General features: G+C 37.0%; 1 protein-coding gene across 24 annotated transcripts in view; it reads left to right on the top strand.

Moving 5' to 3' along the window:
• Positions 1-18,269, top strand: part of lap (like-AP180) — a 165,121-nt gene that overhangs the window by 72,899 nt on the left and 73,953 nt on the right. For all 24 annotated transcript variants that reach the window (XM_067759212.1, XM_067759201.1, XM_067759214.1 and 21 more), the window contains 2 exons: positions 3,274-3,416; positions 12,299-12,374. In XM_067759212.1, the coding sequence (XP_067615313.1) occupies positions 3,274-3,416; positions 12,299-12,374 (219 nt within the window). The remainder of the gene's footprint in view (positions 1-3,273; positions 3,417-12,298; positions 12,375-18,269) is intronic.

The raw sequence follows: 18,269 nt of genomic DNA, 5'->3' as shown, positions 1-18,269 counted from the left end.
TGGCACCGCCCGTTTAAAAAAAATGTCTCCCCATTTCCTCTTACAATAAAATTTGATAAGTGAAATATCATTGATTCAAAACTATTTTTTATAGCTTATTATTTTCGTCTACGACCCTTTTAAAAATCTTTTATATAAAAGTGGGCGTGGTTTAACCGATCTCGTCTATTTTTTCTAGAAATATTTCCTGCTATAGGGAAAATTTGTGTACCCAATTTTATTACGATCCGTTAATTTTTCTTCGTGTTATGGCTCACGAAACATAGAAAATTGTTTAGTCATAAAAGGGGCTGTGCCACGCCCATTTTTTTAAATTTGAAGTTTTTCCTATTTATTGTTATAAATCCACTTGGGAAATGAAATACCATTGATATAAAGCTCTGTTTTGCAAAGATATAGCTTATTTTATTCGTCCACGACCCTTTTAAAAATCTTTTATATAAAAGTGGGTGTGGTCCTAACCGATTTCGTTAATTTTTCTTCCAAGCATTCCTTATAGTAAAGGCAACCTCTCTGCCGAATTTTGTTACGATAGGTTTAACGACTTTTGATTTATGATTAATAATATTTGTAAAATTGATTTTATCACAAGTGGGCGGTACCGACCCCATTTTAAAAAATGTTAAAAATTTTTTTTTCAACATTCGAGGTGTATTATTTACTAAATAATCAGGTTTTTTGTGTTTTCCAAAATGTTCTATATATAAAAAGTGGGCGTGGTTATCATATATCAATACCAATCTATCCTGGGTCCACATAAGCTCGTGTACCAAATTTGGTGAAGATATCTCAATATTTACTCAAGTTATCGTGATAACGGACATACAGACGCACGGACGGACATGGCTCAATCAAATTTTTTTTCGATACTGACGTTTTTGATATATGGAAGTCTATATCTATCTCGATTCCTTTATACCTGTACAACCAACCGTTATCCAATTAAGGTTAATATAATCTGTGTGCAAAGCACCGACGGTCACCAGCACAGCTGAACGCACCGTTATAGGCCGATCCCGAGCACTTTCTACTTAATGTTTTCATTTAATTTGCCCTACGCAGGGGCTACTAAATTCATATTCGTATTCTCTTCTGAGCACCTTCGACGGTTTATTAAATGCTCATTATTTAAGGAAAGAAAACGGCATAATTAAGTGTGAGCCTCATATTGCGCTTCTTTTTAGTCGCATTAATCGGGGCTAGACCGATAACACCGCCTTATCTCGATTCACAAAGCACTTAATCCTTTCAAAATTCAATACTGTTACAGGGTAAATGTTGGATTGACAAGACAAGCCTTATTGATTTCGAAAGTTTTGCTTATTCTCTAAATCTTGGGTATGAAGTAACTATGAAAATTAATCAAAATTATAGATCGAAGTTAATTCTGAAAGCTGTCGTTTCCTTTTTATTTCCTTTTAGAGTGGTTCTTATGACAAAATTTTTTATCTCACCCCTTCAAATAGTAATACCATTAATTAAATTGTAAGTCCTTAAAGGAAAATAGATACCGAAATGATCAGAATGAAAAGCTGAGTTGATTTAGCCATGTCCGTCTGTCTGTTTGTATGCAAACTAGTCCCTCAATTTTTGAGATATCTTGATAAAATTTGGTGTGCGGGTATATTTAGGTGTCCGATTAGACATTTGTCGGAACCGGCCGGATCGGACCACTACTATAGCATATATTCCCCATGTAACCGATTTTTCAGAAAAGAGATCTTTTGTCATATCCTCTTCAAGCTTCAAACTTTACCATATGCTTAAGTATATCACACATAGTATTGCCTGAAAAAATGGATGAGATCGGTCGTGTATATAGCGTATATCCCCCTCAATCAGATAAGAAACTTTTCGTAATTACTGCCCCATTTTAACAGCTAGAGGCTTCAAATTTCACCGAATTCTTACGTATATAGCATATATTGTTGTCTGAAAAAATTGTATAGATCGGTGGTATACATAGTATATATCCCATACAACCGATTGTTCAGATAAGAAACTGTTCGAAATTTCTGCTTCATTTTAACAGCTAGAACCTTCAAATTTTACCATATACTTTCGTATATAGCAAATATTGTTGTCTGAAAATTTCGAAGAGATCGGTCATATATATAGCATATGTCCCCTACAACCGGTTGTTCATATAATAAACTATTCGCAATTTCTTCATCATTTTAATGGCTAGAAGCTTCAAATTTCATCAAATACTTACGTTTTCGGTACATTTTGTTGAGATAGGTGATTCATGGTCATAGTTGTTACATGCAGACCACAAAAAACATGAAACTTTGCATCCTCACACGAAGTACCTACCTATTTTTTGTTTTAAATTTATCTTAAAAATCGCTTAGGTATGTACATCTGTTCAATATAAATTTCATATCTTATACAGCCGATTACAGCCCCGTCCTTACTTGCTTTTCTTAATTTTGGTCTCATTTGGCGACGCGACGTTTAAAAGGTGTCACAGCGGTCAAAGAGAAATTTTATTCTATGGGACTCAAAAATAAAAATAAAGTTTTTAGGTGTCTGATATCTTATACCTCAATAAACTGAAGAATGATCTTAAAAAACTGTGCGACACTCGTCAAACTTTTCAATTCAGACCAAAATTTATGCGTGATATCGCCAACAATAACACTTAAATGATATTGAAAAGAAATGATATCGTTTAGATCAGAAAAAATTTAAATTTATTTCTTGCAGTTTCATAAGGAAATGTTAACTTTGACCTCTTTGTTTTCGAGTAAAAAATAGCAAACATTTTTATCAAAATGTCCCACTTATTATTTTATTTTCTTATTTTGGTTATTCCAATAAAACTTTAATGTGTTGTTCAACTAAAACTAAGTAAATCAATTTCAGAAATGTTTTCGAATGAACTCCGGAAGTGTTTAGAAATTTACATTAAAATGTCTAAATTTTTATTTAGAGTTTTAGGCAAGGCGAATTCAGTACCAGGTATTGTTATCCCAACAGCTGATTGCTTCTTCTTGATTATTTTCCATACAACGCTTTGTACGTTAATATGTCAGTTAATCGAAATCAACTAAAATTTTCTTTTGACTAGACATTCTTGAGCACGGCGAATTGGTTGAAGTCGCTTTGCCACTACCTGGTTTGGATTCGCCTTGCTCGCAAGTTGATGTTGCTGCTAGACTAAATTTAATAAATCCCATATATGTATATATCAGCTGTTAACAGAAAGTTTCTTTTAAGCTGATACTAGGCATTCTAATATATATTTTTTTATCTTCTTTCTTTCTTTAGATCTAGTACATTGCACAAACGAACCGAATGTCTCCATACCACATTTGGCCAATTTACTTATTGAACGTTCACAGAATGCCAATTGGATTGTGGTCTATAAAGCCTTAATAACTACTCATCATTTAATGGCATATGGTAATGAGGTAAGTTAAAATACAAAAATAGATTTTTTTGGTGCAACATACAGATATCTCCATGCATTTTTATAGACTTCTGCTATTTCAAGGAGCTCTTATACTTAACCACAAACATATATACGTTTCTACTTATTAGGGTTGTCGGACTTTCCGCTTGACATATTCTGTCCTGTTTTATTAAAAAAAAAAATTTCGAATCGATTTTGATTCAATATGGTACACTTCAGTTTTTTGTTTTTTTCGAATTGAATGTAACTAAAAAATTGTATTGTATTAGATCAGATCGGTTTTACTAATCGAAAAACTGCTCTGCACAATACAATATGCATACACCAAAGCCCTGGAATATAAGGAGTATGCCTTAGTAGTCTTCTTAGACATTGCCGGAGATTTTAATGTCTCTAAACGGGTGATCATGGATGGTAGTAACCACCTTGAAGTACGTCCAGCCAAAACCAGATGTATTGGCTGCTTGTTAAATTACAGGTAGATTACTTCACAATGGTGGTTGTATGAGGCCACGAAATCACTGGAGAGGGGCACGCTGCAGGGCGGGGTGTTGTCACTTCTGCTGTGGACGCTGGTCATCAACCAACTGCTCAAACGGTTTGATGTGGGACCCGTCAAACCTGCGGCCTACGCAGATGACGCTGCATACGTACCTGGGCATTTAATGTCGATCTGAGCGCCAACGCGGAGAAAGCGGATATGGGCTTGTTTACTAAGAGGTATAAGGTCCCAAACTGGACGAGGCCTAAGCTAGGAGGGGTTACCCTGCAGGAGAAACGTTGCACTAAATATCTAGGAATTATTCTAGACAATAAGTTTTCGTAGAAGGTCAACGTGGAGTGGAGAGTAACAAAGTCCTCAACGGCACTTTATGCATATAAAATAATGCTGGGATGTATATGGGATCTATTGCCCTTTCTCTCATTGGGTATTTATAGCGATTGTAAAGCCTTGTTTGGTGGACAGCCAAAGAATAGAGCGTCAACAACTGCAACGAGGCTCAGTGCCTCGGGGCAGCTTGAGCGTAGACCAAACGGCCATAGTAGTATTGTGTCATCAATTACGGGACGAACAGGCTACCTGATTCCGTATCTACGTTTCGAAGGGGCTCCTAGAGCCCCAATAGAGGTAGATGGTTGACTCAAGGTGCCCAAATGGCGGACGAGGCGATACATGTGTACACCGATGGTTGCAAAGTAGTGGAAGGTGTAGGGTCTGCGGTATACTGTGCTGATACCGAAATAAACAGATCCTACAAGCTGCAAAGCAGTAGAAAAATTGGAAGAAAATAGCCTAAACTGCAGCTGCGTCTATATAAAGTAAAACAGAAATTAAGGCAATAATTTCGCTAGCACAGCATCTAAAAGTGTATTAGAGTGTAAGCAATCCCTGGAAAGAATTAGGAAGGCAGAAGTACACAATTATATTGGGTTTCAGGGCATATGGGGATAGATGCGAACTGTAGACATCTCAATTAAATTGGGCGAGATTAAGTTTAGGCCAGAGTTGCATATGATCGACCAAGCGGAAAAGGTGTGGACCCAAGCGCGGGGCTGCAAAGTGTCGAAGAAGTAGGTATTGCCTATTGTTGGTCTAAGGCAACAAAATTACTGCTATCATCAGAGAGCAATGTAGACTGCACTCGCCAGGCTAAGCCTCCACCTATTAGGCGTGATACAGCTGTCAGATCTAGAAGCCGCAAGTGGTGTAGGTCTTAGCAAGCTTCTAGTATTTGCCAAGAGGACGGAGTTATTTTACAACATAAATCCTGGTTTTTGATAGGCTTTTTCAGTTTGTTCGGAATTATTCAGACTTTGTGAAATACTCACGGACCGGGCAGGTCAACCGAAAAACCAGCCAACAGAATGCACCTTAATAATAACACCTACCACAAAACAAATGTGCTTCACCCTTTGTATGGAGGGAAATTTTAAAATGCTTTTCGGAATAAATAAATATAAATGAGAATTTTGGGAGACCTATTACTTGCGCTTTGTTGGATTAAAATTGATTGATTTTCGTAAAATTTACTGAATTTTTTTCGAAAAAGTTTTTGAATTCAATGAATAAAATATCGAAAATAATAAAAGCATTTAATTGACGAAATTTGATAAAAATGTACGCTGCTATATTTCTGTTCGGTAATATCACCAGATTCGGACGATATCACATATAAATTTTTGTTGTTGTTGTTGTATTAACGATGAAGACACCCTCCGACGGATATACATCCGGTACGTTCCCTCGCCCCTCATATTCTAGTTCTATGAGAAACCTGGGGTCGCCAGAGCTTCGCCTGCTCAATATGTATATGATACAATCATATTTGTAACAGGACTCCCCTCGCGTAGGTGAGGTTGACAATTGGGTTGCGGAAGCCTTGAAGCTATAAAGTTTTGAATTGTTTGCAACCGTTTAAGGGGTGTCGCACTGTGGTTAAAATTCCCATTTTAATATATTGAATCTTCATATCGTAATCTAAATTTGAACACCCGTGCAACACGCCTTAACTGCTTCGAATTTTGACCAAAATTTATATGTGATATCGCAACTGTGTTATAAATTTTGTGCATTACAAAAAAAAATAAACTAAATTTAAACTTTTTGGGTTAAATAATTAATCTCTTCTTAATTTTAAGCCCTGTGCGTCATCCCTTAACCACTTCCAATCTGAACTAAAATTTATATGTGAGATTCTTGGTATTTCCGTTCGAAAATATGAGAATTGGGAAAATCTTATATTTGATTTATAAGGCCCACCCTAATGTATATACTAATTAATAATTAATCGACGATCGATGTTAATTTTGATTGTTTTATTTATGTTAATATTTATTTGCTGCTCAGGGAATTGTACGAGTAAATATATGTTATTGATGATAAAATTCAATTGATTTACTAAGAGGCGTCTCATTTCGACATTTACTGGGCGTTTCTAGTGATGGCTCTATTATTTTATATCTTTAAAGTGTGTCATGACGCCTCTTTTCAAGATTTTTTTTATGATTGATTATAATTTGTACATAAGTGTGCATTTGTGCGAGTATTAAACCTAAATAATGTTTAATTTATGTATATTGCCGATAAATAGAACGATATTTATTGTCTATATAGTAGTAAGCCTTTTGTTTTATCAACAAATTTGCATAATAGCACTCGATAACTTGGTGAGTTATAATGGCAATCTGCTGGGGCAAACAATGCTTGATTTAGTTAAAAGAGGAACACTTATTCTCATTTCTAAATAGCTAGCGAGATAACGAATCCCATACCCCAATCTCTGACTGTAAGGAAGGCGTAATGGCAATTTTTCGGCTAAAAACGAAACCAAGGGCAGGGAAACGACGGAGCTTCGATATAATTCAAACACGTTGAGCTTTGTAGGGATTGGGAAGAACCTCTACGAACCATTAGAAAATCAAAGAGGCTCCAAACAAGGAATCTCCTTATAGGACGTGTTATTTAACATGATGCTGGAAAAGATAATTCCAACAGCATATCTACACCGCAATCGTACAATCTATTATAGAGCTGTAAGTTGGAATGGCCTTTCGGCTATTCCAGCAAAATGTTCTCTCGTTTCTGCAACAGATGTCGCAGCGCAGTAAAAATCAATTGGCAAGAAACGGAATAGAAGTAGAAATAATGAAGACAAACAAACAGCCGCTGTGATACCTGAATGGTTATAGCAGCGGCGCCTAAACGTTGCCGCTGAAGGAATTTAGCAGTTCCCGAAATGGATCTATACAACGAACTTTGGCAGTTGTCTAAATTTTTTCTTTCTTATATTCTTTTTTAACTTCTTCATGACTTTATGTCGTTTTAATTTATTTGTATTCTTACTTGTTTCGTAATTAGATGCTGTCAAAAGTTAAAACATGAAAATTTTTTAACAGACACGAGTTTTTTTTCAACTTTTCTTATAAGCGTAACAGTTTTATAGGGAATTTCAACTATTCGGAAATTCAAAGCATTCGGGTACACGATTTTATGATTTGCACTGCTAGGCCATATCATTCCATTTTTAGCGACCCAGACTTCTTTTTATGGGTGTTTTTCGCCAGGTATGGGAGAACATGTCACTTAATAAAGCTGCAAAACTATCGACAGTGGTTACATTTGACTTTTCGATGGTTTGAAAAATATTATCGATAGTATCCTATACCTTACATACTTTAGGGTGGTTTTTATAAATTAACTTAATAGATTTTTTCTACTGTGAACCCTTAGTATGGTTATATAAACTAGGGTGCCGCATAGAGTTCGAAGTTACGATTTATCTATAGAGATAAAGTAAACTAAAATAATTTTTTTTCGTGACTATTAGGTAAGGTATAGTATTAAAGTATATTAAAGTATAGAATAATATTTAGTTCTGGACCTTTGTATTACCGAATGAAAGGGCGGCATTGGACAAAATAGTTTATTTTATATGTAAGGACTATTGTTTGGCAAACCTGCAAGTAAGTTTTTTTCTGCGAAGCACTCATAGAAGAGGATAAGTCCATAGCTTGTGTAGTAGCGTTGCTCGTTGGGATGATGCTTTAATTTCAATTTAACTTGCTATATTTTCCTTCGATCGAGATCCCTACAACAAATCCGTTTGGCTATTTGATATTTTAGTTAGTCACTGTTCATTCGACAGTTTTTTTCTCACAAATTTTGTCAACTGCAAAAGATTGATGAGTTTCTGTCTGGCTTATATTAATCAATTTGCGCTTTTGTCATGGAATGGTATTTGTACCCAATAAACCATTTTGATCAATGCCAAGAAGAGGTATTTAAAAAAAACCCCTTATCAAATGACAAAAGTTGATTCTCAAATGCATCTCGAATAATGGTTGAAAGCGTAATGAAATAAAGGAAACACTTTGGGGTTTTCGCTAGTAATTAATCTTATAAGCTTAATATCTTGAAATCCACCTCATACATGGCCGGAACGATAGCAAATCGTAATGCTTTCTCCAATTCTATTCAAATCCTTCTCAAGCTTAAACTAAACGGTTGATAAGAGAGAAATCGCTTCGTCTCAAGTGAGAAACATTGCGAATTAACAGAAAATGTAATGTTTCTCATAAAGCACAAAAGTAAACTCACATTAAAAGTGAGTATAAGGAGCAGATTTTATATGACGCCCTGAACCTTTTGTGTCACAATCACTCAGATTCCTATGCACGAGTAAAACTAAAGCTTTGGACTTAAAACTTTGTGGTTTATTTTAAAATGCTTCTCATTTTGAAATTTTGATAAAAATAAAGTTTTTTATTGGGAACGTATGACTTATATACATTTTAGCTAATTCAGTTAATCGTTCAGTTGATACCAGTTATAAATGTGTGTTGTACAATTTGTGTCCACAATTATTAATTTGTCAAAAAAATATCACCTTTATTTTTTGGTCCTTCCTATTTTGTTTCTCAGTAGAAAAATTGTGCTAAATGGCATTTATTATTTAATCCGCGTACGTTTGCTTTGTGCATTTAATACTTTCATTGAAATAGTACTTAAGGCCTTCTTACGTTTTGTTTATGGTCTTGAGGATGTCAGTTACAGATGTGGTCAACTAAAACGTACACTTGTTTCGTCTCTCTTAACGTTTCATTATTTTCTCTTAGATAACAGAAATTTGTTTCCCCCCTTTTGTAGAGTATGTGAGTGGTTGAGTGAGATACCGTTTAATTGAAAATATTGCGATGGTTTTACCTGAACTTAATTGGAAATAACGTTGGTTAGTTCATTATTGCTTAGACAGCTAAACAGAGCCTTTTAAATAATTTTAAAATTCTAAGTAAAGTAAAACAGTAAAATTTTTTCTCTCAAGTAAGTAGAGAAGAGCAATACGAAATAAACTATTATAGCTGTTGAATTTCCTAGTCTTACGTTTTGATACGATGGGGAGGTAAACAAATTGTACTCCAAGCCAGGAGCAGTAATTATTGAGCTTAGCAAAGGTGGAATCCCTCAAAGGCGAATCGCTTCACGTTTCGTTTACTCCAAAAAGATGGCATAGAACGATTTAAAATGTTTTAAGAAAAGTAAGACAACTGACGCCACTCCAAGGAAAAAGCGACCACGTGAAACCTTGGCATATACTGATTGTTCTATTGTCAAAATCTGACCCCCGCCTGTTTTCTTCTGATATTAACCGAGAAATATCTAAAGAAGTCGCAGTTCCAATATCTAGTCGAATAATGCGGCGTCGTTTGGATGAAGTAGGTCTTTTTTGGAAGAGTGGGACGTAAGCGGCCTTTAACTACTTCAGCTCAAAGAAGAAGACGAGTAGAGTTCGCGCGCTCCCATGCCAACTGGATAGCGAATCAGTGAAAGTATGTGATATGGAGCGGCGAATCTAAAATATATAGGATATCTCCCAGTGAAAAACGATATGTTCGGCGGACCCACGCTCCTAATTTAACTTAAAGTACACATCAATCGTTGTAAAGCACGCTGGAGGAAACATAAAAATTTGGAGGAAACATAAAAATTTGGGAATGTTTTTCTTGGAATGGCGTAGGACCGATCCACAGAATACGCGTAATTCTGACTGCCTCTCTTTACGTGGAAATACCAAGAGAGGTTATGCTGCCTTGGGCCGAAGAGAATAGTTATGCCAGTTATTTGGCTTTTCTAACAAGATTCAGATCCGAAGCACACGGCCAGGATAACCAAGCAGTTTTTTTGAGAACAATATCATTAACCTGCTTGAGTGGGCATGAAGTAGTGCTGATTTAAACCCCATTGAGCATTTGTGGACAGACTTGAAAAGGGCATGGAAACAGCAGAGCAAGAGTGCGGTCCCCACCTCCGCTGGACGGACCAGGTGGAAAACGATTCGAATTTCCTTGGTGTGACCAGTTGGCGACAGATAGCACAGGGAAGAAGCGACTGGCGTGCCCTGTGGGACGCCCATAACCGTTTAAACGGTTAACCGCCAATTAAGGAAGTGAGTAAGCATGAACAATATTGTTACGAATTTTGGGAAATTCCGATTATTTTGCACCTTCTGTTAACGTTCGAATCGCTGAACTGTCGAATAAATAACTCCAATATTCATCATGGCAAAACGGTCTTTAGAGCAAGAGTGCGGTCCCCACCTCCGCTGGACGGACCAGGTGGAAAACGATTCGAATTTCCTTGGTGTGACCAGTTGGCGACAGATAGCACAGGGAAGAAGCGACTGGCGTGCCCTGTGGGACGCCCATAACCGTTTAAACGGTTAAGCGCCAATTAAGGAAGTGAGTAAGCATGAACAATATTGTTACGAATTTTGGGAAATTCCGATTATTTTGCACCTTCCGTTAACGTTCGAATCGCTGAACTGTCGAATAAATAACTCCAATATTCATCATGGCAAAACGGTCTTTACTTAGACTACTTTGGGAGTAGTACTTCACAATTATACGTCACTACTATTGTGTTTAAATCAAACTGATTAGTTATTCCTCAGCTTGCGCGCTTTTATACTCTCTGTTGCCTCGTAAATTTCTCCTAAGGTCTAGACTTTTCACGAACATGGCTTCTGGAATTGTTGTATATCATACTTGGTTATTTAGCGGTATGCGTGTGTATGTGTGAGTAACAACTTCTGCTCTTAGCTGATCACTACAGACGTGTATGTGAGATTAGTTTCTTTGCTTTAAGCTGGTTATGTATGTGAAATATTCTTCGTTGCCTTGTACATAAGTGCGGCTGCTTGCTTTAATGTGTACATGTACATAAGTGTGGCCGCTTGATTTTTTTATTGTGATTATTCACTAACATCATAGTGATGCTGATATTCGCCACAATATGAATTTATCATACAAATTTAGTTTGATAAGATTTTGAAACTTAGATTAAACTGTGTGCATGTGGGTTTTACGGCAGCAAAATGGAATTCAGCTAGGCTGACAAACCCATACTAATTGAATTGTAAAATCACTCAGTCATATTGAGAAGTAAAGTCCTGCCTCGGCAATCCGCAAATCAAACTACAATTCTTTTGTCGTAGCCGCCTTGCTATATAGTGCAGGCGCATGGGAGTATTTACTTTGGTGACGGAGAGTACTGAAATAGATTTAATTTTGGGCTGTATGAGCTTTATGTTGGCATAAGCACAGTCCACCGATCCACAAGGTATTCCTCTTCAAGGAGAGGTAAAAGAAGGCCCGCTTCTTTCGAAGGATCAGTTGGGAGCTCCGACTAGTGTGCTTTAGGAGAATTTGAACAAAAAAATATCGATGGAAAATATCACCATTATGAAAATTATATTCTGTGTATACAAATTTTCCAATTTACCGGCATGATTTTAAGAAAGCTTTAAAAAGGTATTTATATCTCCATTTCCTTATACTTTGCTTTATCCATTCCTTGTACATATCTTTCACTCCCTCCAAAACCTTTTACCTATACTTCCTACTCCTATTTCCATTCGAATGCGTATTCCTATCCCTATCCCTAGCTTTATGCATTCCTATCCCTCTTCATATTCCTATTTCTATTTGTATACCTATTCATATCAATTATCCTGTTCCTGCTCCTATTCCTATCCCTACCCCAATCCCTATCACTATCGCCATCCCTATTCTTGTCAAACGGTCAGGCACGCCAAATATGTCATTTAGAAACTTGAATTAGAGAAATCTGCTCAGTAGATCGGATATTTTGCTAAAACAATGCCAGATGCTTTGAATTGAGATTAATAATTGGTGTTGTCGAAATGGATGCGATCCTGAGAAGTATCGGACATCTCTGTATGAGCAATTACAATAATCCGCTCTGATTGGGTGGTAGGAATTTACGTTTTTCCAAGCCAACCTTCTATTTCATCAATTTATTATAGAACTATATTTTTTTAAGCTTCCCTTTTAATAACATTTTTCTTTTAATTCTCTTTACAGCGTTTCATGCAGTATTTAGCCTCCAGTAATTCAACATTTAATCTCAGCAATTTTCTGGACAAAGGTGGCGTTCAAGGTAAATAAAATACAAATATAAACATTTTACACGCACACAAACCGCCAAACTACTATTTGATCTATTTATTCTATAAATAGATTGCTTTCTAATTCAATAAATGTTAAATGTAGATAGCCAATGTTATATATAAACACAAACAAAAAAATATATTATGCATTCACATATTCTTTTATTGGCATTATTTTAAATATTTATACATTTCATTTACACATTTTTAATTGGCATTTTTTCTCACACGCATAAAAGAAAAATACGATTAATTTTTGTAAAAATAAATTGCACATATGTACCCCCATATATATATATATATATAAACATAATCATATACATATAGATATTAGAATGCCTCCTCTCTCCGTGCGAAAAATAATCCAATTTTTTCCACTGGAATTATAAAATTCATTGTGTTGTAATTCCTCCACATAAATTTTGTAGAGTTTTAAAATATACCAAACGTAATAGTTCTGTTATTTGGACAAAATTTTCGAGCGAGGCACCCTAATATAGTTAGTACATATTAGAGGTTTACGCCGGTCACTTAATCGGCGGCGGCGGCGTGGCCAGCTGTTTCTAGGAGCTACAATTCCCGACGTGCGAACACTAGTAATCCCGACCACCAGTCGCTACCACGCATCCTGGCCCTTATACCATATGCCAGCACAGAAGCCATAGAACTGCGACTTCGAACTCATACCTTCGTTGACGTCACTTTCCTAGAAGCTCTAGGTGTAGCTCCGCAGACTTTCTGATGGATGCTTTTGTCGCGCTATGCTTCCGAGCTACACCAAAAAACACCGTGAAACGTTAGGGAGGAACTATTCGGCTAAGGACGCCACTCTTGAAATCATAGGCGGTCTAAGTGGATATCATTGCATAACTCATGGATGAAAATCGTATAATCCTTGGCGCATCTACATAATTTAAACTTTACAAGGACCGTGGACAAAAATTTTAAAATGTAGACCAAAATTTGCAGACATTTGTGTTCGACACATTGACTCCAATAGTCTTCGTTTCCGGCCTTATGATATAACAGCTCATTATGGTTGAACGCCTTCAGTTTTCAGACTAGTTCGACTATCCCCTACGTTAGGCTAGTAGAACATCCGGTCATTTGTTCGACCGTCTTGAGAAAGCTTTTGCATCACAACTTTGAGTGTTCTTGCGAAGGACAAAGCCTGACCTGGTTAAAAAATGTGCCTACGTATTCACATTTGTAACAGGAGCCGTCACGTGTAGGTTATATTTAAACATGGTTGATAGGTTAAATCCAATGTGATTCACTCCAAGGGACTAGTTCTGGATAGGGCCACCGACTTTAGAAAATTTCAAAGTCGAAAAGTCTCCCGCTTGCGTGTTGAATGATGAAGTGTGAAAATCAAAATTAAGATTTCAGACGCTATTTTATAGTTAAGCAAATAAAGTGATTGAAGATATATGCAACTTAAGTTTGAGCTGGGAATCATTTCAAAGTAGAATTTTAACCACTGGAGTCTACTAAAGGATTTTGCATCACTGATTTCGCTTATTCCTTCAGCCAATCGGGATATAAAATTCGGCACCTTTTTCGGGTAACTTGCTTTTTTAACAACTTGAGGACAATTTGAAAATATGTTCGACTTGGGACATTTTATTTAAATTCATTGTTCTTTATTAATTTTTTGAAAAATTTATGCACGTTAAATTATTTATATAACTTTTCTTTAAGTGATTTGTTTTAATAACTTGATGAATTCGGTAATGCGAAATCCGTGTTAAGCTGGCATTGAAAGCGCCTGTTTTCTCAAATAACTTTTGAACGGTTAGAAAGTGTTAAATTTCGCAATTAGATTTTTATAACTGGCAGTGATGCGCATCCCTTGATACCCTTTTCGACCATATCGGACCAATTTTCGAGATGAACAATAAATAGCCTAGGCAGTCTTAAAAGAGTAGAAAATACAGTAGATTGCCGAACGCCGCCGTCGCGCCGATATTTTTGACATTCGGCGGCGGCGTGCGAAAACGTCGCAAATCGGCGGCGGCCTTTATCGGCGGCGTGTATCTCTAGTGCATATGTAAGTCATAGCAGAAGCGAAAATAATAAAAATCCGATCATAAATCGACTGCTGAGTAGAATATCAACCTATTTTGGCTGCCGTTTCGAAAATATCCTTTCTCAGAAAACTTTTGAATAACGCTATATTTCAGAACTTGGTTCAAAAACGCCCTATCTCAGAATTCGGTTAAAGAACGCTCTCACAGAATTTGTTTCAAAAATGCCCTATCTATTAGAATCTAAGCTGAAGTTCAACACATTTTGACACTATTTGTGCCGTTTGTAAAACAAATTCTGAGATAGAGCGTTCTTTAACCCACCTATGAGCTAAAGCGTTTTCGAAACAGCATCCGAAATAGGGTGATTTCCACTCAGCAGTCGACATACATATATTTTTAAATTTGAGAGATTTCTTTGTGTAATATAAAAATAATAATTTTTTGCAGTCAAATATTTACTTTTTTAATTAATTCAAATTTATGTCTCACCGCACACTTAGTTGCTCACTTTGGAAATATAGATAAATTGCAAATAAAAGTTTAGTTCTTATATTAAGTCTAATAGCTTTATACAGCTATTTAACAAAATTGGAATCCCTAGAAACTGGAAAAAAGATTGTCAAAACAACAAAAACAAATGGTGTGTCAGCGCCGAAATGACGTTAGTAAAATCATTCTTGAATTAACAGACATTCGGTAAAGAATTAACAATATTCTGTAAAAGGGAACAAATTTGAAGGACAAAGCGTTTGAAGGACAAAGCGAATCACCCTATTATGATGCTGCTTTCAATAACGCCGCTAACACTCGCTTTACACCGCCAGCAGCATCCCTGCAGGCATTTCAGTAGCGAAACAATTGCTTGCCAAGCGTTAACTTCTCAAGTAGTTTATCATGACCAGGGCTGCTCAACAATTTTTATATTGAAGTGCAAATCACAATACATATACAAAATTATATGAACACTAAAACTTTTTTAAATTGAAAAAAAAAAAAATTATTTTCAATGTTAAAGAATTCTGATGGTCCCCATAAGTAATAAAATTTGAATTAAAATTTTTTTCAGAGCTACAATATTTTTGAAAAATTGTTTGTTGTCAATTTGTTAGTGTAAATTTGAATATCATACCGAAGTGCCTTGGCTTCATATGGAAGTGCTTTCTCTTTGCACTTTCATATGAAATTCAGGCTCTTTCATATGTATCGAAATTATATGTGAGGGCATATGGGAGGGCCATGAAATTAGTTTTTTTATATTCGTGCGAATTTGTATCTTCACTCTTCGTCGATTTTAAAGCCGCCTTCGACAGCACGAAAAGGAGTTGTGCAAAATGACGTTGAGCAACACCATCAGCTCAGTCATAATTGGGAAGGACCTCTCCGAGCCGTTCGAAACTATACGAGGTTTCAGACAGGGTGACCCCCTATCGTACGATTTCTTTAATTTGATGCTGGAGAAAATTATACTGCTGCAGAACTTAACCGCGCTGGAACAATATTCTATAAAAGCGTGCAATTACTGGCATATGCTGATTACATTGATATCATCGGCCTAAACACCCGCGCTGTTAGTTCTGCTTACTCCAAACTGGAAAAAGAAGCATTAAAATGGGTTTGATGGTGAATGAGGACAAAACGAAGTACCTGCTGTCATCGAGCAAAGAGTCAGCGCATACGCGCGTTGGCAACCACGCTACTGTTGGCAGCCATAATTTCGAAATAGTAAAAGACTTCGTTTATTTGGGAACCAGCATCAACACTAGCAACAACATCAGCACTGAAATCCAGCGAAGAATCAATCTTGCCAATAAATACTACTTTGGACTAGGTAGGCAATTGAAAAGTAAAGTCCTCTCTCGGCGAACGAAAATCATACTCTATAAGTCACTTATCGTACCCGTCCTGCTATATGGGGCAGAGGCATGGACCATGAAAACAGCAGATGAAGCGGCTTTGGGAGTGTTCGATTTATGGACCTCTACGCGTTGGCGATGGCGAGTACCGAAGAAGATTTAATCCAATCTCGATAACCAATACGGTTGGTGATTTTGGTACGTCCGCCACTGAATAAATCCCTTCACCACTCTATTACTTAATTGGCACTGATCGATCCATCCGTTCCTGTTAAAATTGGTGACCGATACACCAGTTATTTGGACACCAATCCAACGTTATTTGGCATCGGTACACCATTAATAGATCTATCGTACCTTGCACGCCGATTCACATGTTATTCAACATCTACTCACAGTTCACCAATCGAGCGGTTATTTAGCATTGGTACCTCATTTATCGATCCTGGCCTTTTGGACATCGACGTGTCGGTTTTTAGTTTGGACGCCGATTTGTCGATCCCCTGGTTATTCAAAATCGGCTTCGGATTCATCAATTCACCAACCTCTTGGGCATCCGTCAACTAATTCATTGTTGACATCAGCAACTTGTTCCCCAATTCCATCGGCATGTTTCAGCTAGTGTTTTTTCGATACTCTTGTACTCGACACCTGTACTAATTTAGAAGGATCGTTGAAGTAATCAAAATAATAAAAAGAATCGAGGGGAATGGAAGCGGAATGCAATATTCAAATTTTTTGAAGGGTACTTAAAATAGACGAATGGTACAAATCTGAAAATAAAAATTGGAAGAGCAAATGTTACAAAAATACATGACACGTTTTTTGGCATGAGTAACCGGTACCTCGATTCCGTGCCCACGAACTCTATACCCAAGGAAGGTATGTACTTGTATGATGTAATCGAATACGTAAAATATTCGGTACTTGAGCAACGCACTCGAGCATTACTCGTGGTCAGTCATATCGGAACAAGACAAGTTTCTGTGATTTAAATTCCGATAACCCCACTATCAACCACTGGCGACTTAGCTACTACTCCTGTCTAGATTATCGCTGGCAATTACTACTCTTCGCCGCGATGTATGTGTATGTGTCTGAATCACATACCCAATCACAGCTCTTGTCTAAGGAACAGCCTGCTGCATTGGCATGAACTTATGGACCTTTGATTTCTGCTGCGAATAAAACAAGCACCAGATGCCGCAGTAAATTGGCAGCGAAGGCGTTAATATATCAGTTAACAGTGAGCAGAAGGAATCGCAAATAACGTACATATTTATTGATTGATATTATCGCAACTGTTCTGCTGTAAGGAGAACTGTGATCGGTCTATGATTGCGATTGTTGCCAAGCGTGATTATGAACTGCGACTTAGAATGTTGTTGTTGTTGTTGTAGTGATAAGGACACTCCCCGAAGGCTTTAGAGAGTGTTATCGATGTTGATGGTCCTTTGCCAGATGTAGATCCGCTACGTTCCGGTAACAAGCACCATAAAGCTACTACCATCTCGGGAACGATTTGGTATGACCACGTGCAACCTTCTAGGCCATCCCACTGTCCCACCCCTTAGATCTATCAGGAGTTCGGGGTCGCTAGAACCTCGGCTTTTAATGAAATAGGATTCGCCACGGGTAGGTGAGGTTGACAATTGGGTTGGAGAAGCTATATATTGCGCTGGCAATCCTTTGAAACAATTTGGTATTTTAGTCGCCTCTTACGACAGGCATACCTATTGCGGGTATATTCTAAGCCGCCTAACCCGCTGGGGCAACTTAGAATGTATTGCTCTTCTATCACTGTTTACTCTTAGTCTTTTAGCCAGACAGAGAAAAAGGAGCCACAGATCACGTTGTTCTTCAACTGAATCTGCCAACTCTATCTTAATATAGCAACACATTCGCAAGGAATGTAGCGTCGTTACATCGTTTGGCTTACAAAGCCGACGGCGTTGCGATAATGTAATAAAATACAGTATCCCGTACTGTATATGGTGTATCA

Source organism: Eurosta solidaginis, chromosome 1 (assembly GCF_040869045.1).
Source record: "Eurosta solidaginis isolate ZX-2024a chromosome 1, ASM4086904v1, whole genome shotgun sequence".
Lineage (NCBI taxonomy): Eukaryota > Metazoa > Arthropoda > Insecta > Diptera > Tephritidae > Eurosta > Eurosta solidaginis.
This window is presented reverse-complemented; position numbering and strand designations above follow the sequence as displayed.